This window comes from Myotis davidii, unplaced genomic scaffold (assembly GCF_000327345.1).
Source record: "Myotis davidii unplaced genomic scaffold, ASM32734v1 scaffold223, whole genome shotgun sequence".
NCBI classification, from domain to species: Eukaryota; Metazoa; Chordata; class Mammalia; order Chiroptera; family Vespertilionidae; genus Myotis; species Myotis davidii.
The window spans coordinates 1,403,220-1,412,143 of NW_006294609.1; the positions used below are offsets into that span (position 1 = coordinate 1,403,220).

Sequence of the window (8,924 nt, forward strand, 5' to 3'; positions counted from 1 at the left end):
GAGAATCATTGATTGGCTTCCTCCCTCATGCCCCCTACTGTGGGGATTGACTGCAACCCTAGCATGTACTCTGAACCCGGAACCCTTCAGTCCGCAGGCTAATGCTCTATCCATTGAGCCAAACCAGCTAGGGCTCCCATTGATTTTTAAAAAAACCTTATTATTGAAAGTATTACATTTGTCGTCCCCCCCATTGACCTCTTTTAGCACCCCACCCCCATCCCCCGGCCTTCACCACCCTATTGTCTGTGTCCTTAGTCTTTTCCCATTGATTTTTTAGAGAGAGTGGAAGGAAGGGGAAGAGACAGAGAGAAAGAAACATCAATGTGAGAGACACATCAATTGGTTGCCTTTCCCAACGTACCCCTACCAGGGCCAGGGATCCAGCCTGTAACAGATATGTGCCCTTGACTGGAATCGAATCCGGGACCTTCCAGTTGCAGTCCAATGCTCTATTCACTGAGCCAAACCAGCTAGGGTAAAACTTTATTATTTTAAGAAATATGGTGATACAATTTTGGAAGGGAGTAAAACTACCATTAATTGAGTACTTACAGAGGTGTTGTGTTAAGCACCATATAACATTTTTTGTAATTTTCATTAGGGCCCTGTGAAGTAGGTTTCTTACATTTTTTTCAGGTAAGATGGTAGACTTTTTGGAGCTTCAGGTTGGTGTGGAGGGTGGGGCTGGTAGGGTTGAGCCAGCCCTGCCTGACCCAGAAGCTTCTGCTCTTTATAGTCCACTGATTATTTGGCAGCTGTTGAAGCAACCGTCTGCCAGATCAAATAGTATTTCTATGTATAATATGTAAAATAAATATTGAAGAGCATGGTTGGAGATTGGGATATTCTGATCCTATTACCTATAGGGATCTTCAGAATAGAGAACAGTAAAATAAGCGCTGTAAGCTGCAATCAGCATTCACTCCTTAAAGTTGTTTTTATTGATTTTTTTTTAGAGAGAGAGAGAGAAAGAAACATTAATGTGAGAAGGAGACATTGATTGGCTGCCTCCTGCACACCTCCCACCTGGGATTGAGCCCACAACTTGGACCTGTGCCCTTACCAGTAATCAAACCAGCAGCCTTTTGGTACACGGGACAACACCCAACCAACTGAATCACACAATGGCCAGGGCAGTATTCACTTTAAAAAAAAAACACAACTTCAGAACTTATATAGTTTCCATGCACCTGGCCCTGATAGATGTTAATTCTTGTATGTATGTATGTATTTAAGTATATTTTTATTGATTTCAGAGAGGAAGAGAGATAGAAACATCAGTGATGAGAGAGAATCATTGATCGGCTACTTCCTGCATGCCCCCTACTGGGGATGAAGCCCACAATCCCAACATGTGCCCTTGGCCAGAATCAAACCTGGGACCCTTCAGTCCATAGGCCAACATTCTATCCACTGAGAAAAACCAGCTGGGGCGATGTTAGCTCTTTTAGAAGCTTATTTCTAACTGGAAATGGCACTAAATCAGGGCCTCAGTGTCTTCCTTGCTAGAAGGCTCCAGTTGGATGAGTGCGGTGGTTCTTAAGCAGGGTGCATATCATTGTCACCTGAGGATCCCCAGGCACAAGTGCTCAGCTGAACTCAGGAGGTTCTGATTCTGCAGATCTATAGGGGGCCTGGGCACAAGTCCATCTTTCTTTTCCCTCCTCCTCTACCCCCTCTGCCCCTGACACCCCCACCTCTCCATGGGTGTTGAATAACTTCCTAAGGGGCTTGGGCACATACCCTGGAGAAGTCCCCAAAGTTAATACTCACTCTAGCCAAACTCTAAAACTTCCCTAAAACTTTCCCCTGTGATTTCTAATGTTTTTGAGTACATTTCCCACACACAAATGCCTGTTCTCTTCTCTCTAGAAGTTCGGCTTCTCCCATCATTCAAGGCCCATCTCAGAGCTTCTCTTCTATGAAGCTGTTACCCTCTGCTGTTGCCTGCTGGGCCACCCATGCTCTTACCTGCAGGCTTCTACAGAGCAGCGCTTCTCTCTCTCAGTCCAGCCTCAACAGCCAAGAAGATGGCATTCAGCTTTACTTCCTGTAGTTCTTTTGGGGCACAGAGCACCTTTTCCTACTTTGCAAATGAAAATTACAGAATGATAAGGAATATGCTTTTGAAAACTACTATCACCCCCTACCTTGAGACCTGCTGGTCCAGAGTAGAGTTAAGACACGTGAAGCAGCCCTGACTTGCACAGCTGATTTTCCTGTCTGGATTTCTTAAAGAGGACCGCGGCCACAAACTATAAATACTTTGCCCAAACTTCGTTGCACACATTTGAGTTGTGTGACAGAGTGCTTACTGTGTACAACTGTACCCTGTCTCTCACTGTTTGAGCTGAGCCTTTTGTGCAGGACTTGGAGCAGTGCACTCCTGCTGGGGCCAAGGCCACCTCCCTGTTGGTGCCTGCAGAGCTGTTAGGCAGTGGCTCTTCTCTGCTGCATGCCACACTTTGACCGGGAGTGAGCATCAAGCTCTCTGAGCTGCAGTTTGTGGGGAATGAGCTTTTCCCCCTTTGAAGAGCTGATAAGCATACCTAGGCTGCAATACACTGAGATCCACATGTGGGGTCAGAGATGGACCTCATTGTGAGAAGCATTGCTCTTCCTCCCTCATCACTTACCCTGGCTGGGCAGCCTGCTTACCCCCACGAGGAGAAACGTGTGAGTTGCCTGGTTCTGCTTTCCTTTGAGCTCTTGGTTTGTCAGCCCCGAGCAGCTGACGGGACTGCCTCTTGCTCTGAGCAGAACTGAAACAAACCTTTGTGGGGCATATTTTGTAAAATTTCTGTCATTCTTGGCTATAGCTTTCCTGACTTTGTTCTTCTGGAGTGCCCTCTCTCTCACTTTTTCTTCGTTGGGTCCTTTCATCCATCATTTGAAATTTGAACTCTGAGTTTGCATTGGTTTCATTATATTCCTTCCCCAGTTCTTCATTCTCAGGCTCATTCTCAGTACAGGGGTGCAGTTTTGCTTGAGGGTTTGTCAGTACTCTTGAGTCATCTTGCCTTTTCGAGTTTCATACCTTCAGATGAATCTGTCTTTTCTCTGAATGACTTGAATCCATCTTCTCTATGTTGTTCTCCTCAGTGGAGGTGTCATTGGCATTTTGGGTTGAATAGTTCTTGTCTGCACTATCGTCTTGTGCAATGCAGGACTTTTAGCAACCTGGCCCCTGGTAGTGCCAATGGTTCTCAACAACTGGACTCTTCGGGACATTGGGAAATCAGGGTGGGGTGGTATCACAATGTCTGGCATCTAATGGGCGGGGCGGAGATGCTCAAGTGCTGAGTTCTACTGGATGCTGCCACCACCCTGTTGAGAAACACTGTCCTAGGGGGCTGCCCAGTGTCCCCTGGAGATTTGGGACGGACTTGCTTGTTTGTTTGTCTTGGTTTCTTTCACTTCTGTCTTATAATTAGTACTTCCTTGTTGGTTAGAATTATGCAAAGAATGTTGCCTCTTCCGTCTTTGGTGAGGTTAGCTTGAGAGCAAGGTAAGGTGAATGTTTTTCTGGTAGTTGCACTTTGGATTCCCTGAGCCTCCCAGCCCTGCTGCCATTAGGGCTGCCTTTTCGTTGGCCAGGAGGTGTGTGGCCTCCTCCCCCACAGTATGACTTTAGTCTTTGTTCATGTATCTCTTGCTATCAAAGCACCAGTGGGTGCTTTTCCTCACCCCTATGCACAGTGCTCACTTGTTCCTCCCTTTCTCTTGAACAAGATGCAATTTTTCTTTTGTTGTTTTTTTCCTTTTTTTATATAAGATTCAGTTTTTCACTGCTATATTGCAGTTGACCCCCATCTTGGCATATTTTTGTAATTCTTTTGAAATTTACATTCTTGTATTTATCATCCATACTTCATGTTGTTAGTATATGGATTTCTGAAGTCAAAATATAGTTTCATATTTTAAAATGTATTTTGTCCCATGGATATTGAATATATTCTCCTGTTGTTTCTTCGGTTTTGATTGTCTAATTTCGAAGTTCTATCTGAAATTTTTTCCTGTCTACATTTTTGATAGCTGGGTAGGACTTGGCCCTTAAGGACATGATAACTTTTGTCTCTAGCCATGCATCTTAACTCTAATATCTTGAGCCAAGTACCAGAAAATCAAAATACATAGAGATCCCTTCCCATCCCAGAGTCCCCTTTCCTTCCCCAAGCCCCAGCTTCCCATCTATTCACTATCCTGAAGTGTTGGGACTTCTGAGGTTTCCTGATTCCTGTCCTCACACCTGTCCTCACAGAGCTTATGTTCTGTTTGGAGAGGAGTGGGCCGAGGTGGTCGTATGGGTGTGCAATCTTTTCCCCTTCCTTAATCTGCCCAGAGTGCCTAATTCCCAGGTGAGCATTTCTGATGAGTCCCAGGCATTAGTAGGACTAGTTAGCAGGTTGAGTGGTCTGTCAGATTCCATGCTTTCCCTCCTGCAGGCTCAGGAAAAGGGTCCAGACCACCCCTTCCCCCACTGCAGGGGTCACAGCCATTGCCGCTAGCATCTTCCCTCACTGAAGCTGCACATTGCTTAGACATGGAATTCAGTCTCTCAGTGGCAGTGGCTCTCGTCCACTGTAGCTTGTTTAAAATCCGTTTCAAACTTCACCACCCTACACTTGCTGGACCAGAATTTTCCAGGCTGGGGCCCAGACCTAGACAGTTGTAGTGGGTAGCTAAGGTTGAACAAGCAGCAGGACCCTATGGGAAGAAATTTGGGCTTGTCATCTGCCCTGAGGTGCCACTGTGGCCCCCTGTCTCTTGCATGTTCATTCGACATGCTGTCTTTCTCAGCCCACTCCATGCCAGGCATCGCACATCCTCCAACCTAGAACCTGTAGCACTGGCTCAGTTGCCCTTCTTTGGGAATTGTGTCCTTAGGGTGCCTTGTAAACTGTCAGCTGTGTGATCGGAATAGGGGGTATAGGTACCTTGTGGATTTGATGTGGGGACTCATTCAGAGCCTCCATGCCATTGTGAGCCAGAGCACCAAAACAAGGAGGTTCCTTCCAGGTCTGGTGGGGTTCACGGGTTGGACCACCAAGGAGGAAGCCAGACCAGTGAGTAGGCTGTCCTTCCAGTGCAGCAGAGGAGGCGGGCTCAGCTGGGTGGTGCTCCAGGGTTGCAGAAGGGAAGGCACTCAAAAGATGTAGAGGAGGCTGTTGTGCCATGGATGAGTGGCCAGATTGGGGAGTTGGGGGGCAGCACGTCACTCCAGGTATCTGAGAATGGAGGACGCTGGGCTCTAACACCTATTGGATGTTCACTTGAGTTATTGGGAAAACAGCGGGAAATGTCTGGTTGGTGCATAGTTGATAGACAATTCTAAACCAAACACATGTCAGGCAGGGCCTTGAAGTAGTCAGGGTGGTCATTCTTTCCGGATGAGATGGTGTTGGCTGTGTTGACTGTATAATAATAATCCCTGATATTTGCAAGGAGTTCTGTTGCTTACAACGTGGTTTCCCCTTCATTGTCTACAGCTCTGGGTCTTGCTATCCCTGTTTTGCAGCTGAGGAAACCGAGGCTCAGTGAAGGTTTTCTGTCCCCCTCCCATCCCAGACTGGATAGTTGTTCTCTGCGCTGTGTGCCCATGCTGAGGTGGAGCCCTGAAATCGCACTTACAGCGTTGGGTAGAAAACTTTGTGGGTATGTGTGTTCTCCTGGTCCCACTTTATTCACCTTTATATCCTCGCCGACTGACACATAGTCAGTGCTTAATAAATCTCGGTTAGAAAGCAGGTCTGTAGTACCTTTCTTGTGCCCCTGTTGTGTGGTGACAGCCCAGAGAGGAGGCAGTGCTTTTGTAGGAGCACAGTCACTTACCCTGTTGAGTACTGTGGGTTTACCACGGTGGGACTTGTCTTGGTCTGGGGCATGGGTTGAGGGGACCGCCATGGCTCTGGGCCTCTTAACCAGACCAGGCATGGTCTAGTCCACAGTGAAATGTTATCATTGGTGGTGCTGGCACTCAGTTTTTAATTTGAGGGAGTCTTAATATGTGGTGCTTTCCTCTGTTTGACACCCATTTATGCTTTGTCAATCAACAGGAGCTTGAAGAAATCCGCAAATGTGGAATGAAAAACTTCCGTAACATCCAGGTTGATGAAGCTAATTTATTGACTTGGCAAGGGCTTATTGTTCCTGTGAGTATTGAACACTTCACTTCTTATCACATTCTTCTCCAGGTGATGTGTGTGCTGCTGGGCTTGCCTCTCTAACTCCTAAGGAGACTTAGTGTAGGCAACCAACAGATGCACAGCGGCGGGTACTAAGGTAGGGACTACAGCCTTGGGCACCTGAGTAGAATCCCAACTTTGCGCTGGTTTTGTAACATTCTGGGTGTCCCGAGCTTTCCAGGTCTGTTGTTACCAATCCGGGAAAGAAGTAGAGTGTGCGTGTCTGTGCTCTATCTTCCCTGGCTTCTCTGGGCCCGACCTCAGGTGGCTAGACAGCCACCTTCTCTGACCTCTTTTGGGAGATGGCGGGTGTTCCCATCTAGATCTTCTCTGTGCTTTCCTGCCTGGGCCCTAACCCTCATCCGTGTCTCTAACCCTCTGCACACTTGTGTTCCAGGCTTTATTCCTGGTACCCTCCAGTGTGTGCCTCCCATTTGTCTCAAATCTCTTTGCTTCGAGGCCCACCTGTTCCCCTCACCAGTATCTCTTAGGACAACTAGAAGTGAGGGCCCGGGATTGGTGTGAGGAGAGTTTCAAGGACGCAGTTGGCAACTCATTCCACCGTGTCTGCCCCCATTGATTCCAGCTCCCTGTTTCACTGACTTCTGCTTCTAGACAGGCTCCGACCTCCTCCTAAGAACAGCTGTCCTGTGACCTTACTACCTTCTTGGTTTAGTGTCTGCTCTTTCTCCATCCTTTCAGCTCCTTACCCCTCAAAGAGACTTGTTCTGTACTAACTCCAGCCTGTGATTCCCAGTTTCTTCCACCCTCCTGAAGCTGCTTCACACCAAGCTCACAGGCTCCCCTCAGTCCTCACACTTCTGGCTCTGCAGCCCTGGAGCCGTGTACCCCACTTGCCTCCCGAGTGTGCTATTTGCTTCTGTCCTGCTGCTTCCTCTTCACTCTTAGACATAAATCTAATTTAGTCTCTCGCCTTTCTCTCATTCTGTTTTGTTTCTGGGGATCCCTGTTTCTTCCAGCATCGTTGGTTACTAGGTTATTACTGTCAGTGAAGGAGCCCATCTCTGCCTCCATTCCTGCCTTCTCCCCAGAGCCTCACCCTCTGTCCAGGAAGCAGCCTAACTTGACATTGTCAACCTTCTAGTCTCCCTGTTCACAACTGAGACCTTCCAGTGTGCTCCCTTTCCTTCCTGTTCTTCTGCATCCACCCTCCTTCCCTTTTCTTCCCCACGTTCACCATTTAAGCCTCAGGCCCTTTCCTTGTGCCTAGCTCTCCCCTACATTGTTGTATAAAATCTTCCTTTATGGGCAGATTGGCTACTTTGTTAAAGCGGAACATAAAGCATGCTTACTCTAGATGCTTCTTGATGCTGGTGCAGATCATGACTTCTTTTAAAGTCCCTGGAACTTGAATGGCAAATATTGGATTTGTAATTTATTTTCATAATCATTTGGATAAGTAGGGAAATATATACTTTGTAGTCTTCTAGTACACATTCAGAAATTTTAAATCTGGGAGGTTGCACTCTGGTTGGAAAGATGGAGTCTTTTAAATTTCTCCAGGGTTGGAGGTGATGGTGCTCAGGGTACAGGTTATGGTGCTGATGGTACAGGGTACAGGTACAGTGGAGAAGCTCCTGACTGGGGAGGGTCAGCTGGTAACCCCAGCCCTTCCCTGCCATGGGGACCTGGCATGGGCTGAGTGGAAGGATAGCCAGGACCATCTCACCACCTACTGATTTAAGGAGTAAACAGGTTGTCTGCATCATTTGAAAACTGATAAGAATGAATGGGATGCCATTGAGCAGTAAGGCTTAGACCATCTACCCTTTGAGCTCCATGGCCTGAAAGACTAAAGGCTAGCTCCCAGAATAGATGGTTGTCAGGCCGACTCTGACCCAGTGTACATCAGAGCCTTCCTCTGGTGTCATGTTAGCAGAGCCTGTGGAATGGGCTACAGTCTCATTAAGCCCAAGGTGGTGACTGGCTGGTAGAATCCCAGTGTGCTTGAGCCAGGGCTCTGGCGAGTGTCCAGGCCAAGCCTCACTTTCCATTTAGGGAAGCTGTGCCCAGAGATAGTACACCATGACCAGGGCTGCCCTCACCCCTGCTCATGCTGCCTCTTCCCATTCCTCTCTCACGTCTTCCTGTAATCATTGCCCAGGGCCCCTGGATTGGTGTGAGGAGAGTTTCAAGGACGCAGTTTGCAACTCATTACTCCAGGGTCCCCATTAGTACTTCATACCTGGGCCTCAGATCTTCCTATGGTGAGATAGGAGCTGGGTCAGTATGGGGACTCTTCTACTAAACTCACCTGGAGTCTACCCAGCTGGGATGAAAGCAGGCCAGGCTGATAAAGGCATGGTACCCTAGAAATGTTCCGGGCATGTGCCCTTGACTGGAATCAAACCCAGGACCCTTCAGTCTGCAGATTGATGCTTTATCCACTGAGCCAAACAAGCTAGGGCCTTCCAGCTTGTTTATGTGCATTCTTTAATGGGCCATTAGATAACTTCATAATTATTTCATACTTTTAAAATAACTGTATCATATCCATAACATTTATATGATCATTTATTTAATCACAGAGGCCCGGTGCACAAAAATTTGTGCACTCAGCCCGGCCTGTGCCCTCTCGCAGTCTGGGACCCCTCGGGAGATAACGACCTGCTGGCTTAGGCCTGCTCCCGGGTGGCAGAGGGCAGGCCCAATCCCTAGGTGCAGCCCCTGGCCGGGCTCAGAGCAGGGCCGATTGGGGGGTTGGGGCACCACCCC

General features: G+C 47.8%; 1 protein-coding gene across 2 annotated transcripts in view; it reads left to right on the forward strand.

The window, feature by feature from the left end:
- The first annotated feature begins 2,577 nt into the window (after positions 1–2,577).
- Positions 2,578–8,924, forward strand: part of UBE2L3 (ubiquitin conjugating enzyme E2L 3) — a 21,060-nt gene continuing 14,713 nt past the window's right edge. The window contains exons 1-2 of one of the 2 annotated variants that reach the window (XM_015567314.1): positions 2,578–2,679; positions 6,060–6,155. In XM_015567314.1, the coding sequence (XP_015422800.1) occupies positions 2,593–2,679; positions 6,060–6,155 (183 nt within the window). In that variant the 5' untranslated portion in view covers positions 2,578–2,592. Of the gene's footprint in view, positions 2,680–5,522; positions 5,659–6,059; positions 6,156–8,924 lie in introns of those variants that run through there. The other variant, XM_006768859.2, reaches the window with a different exon arrangement.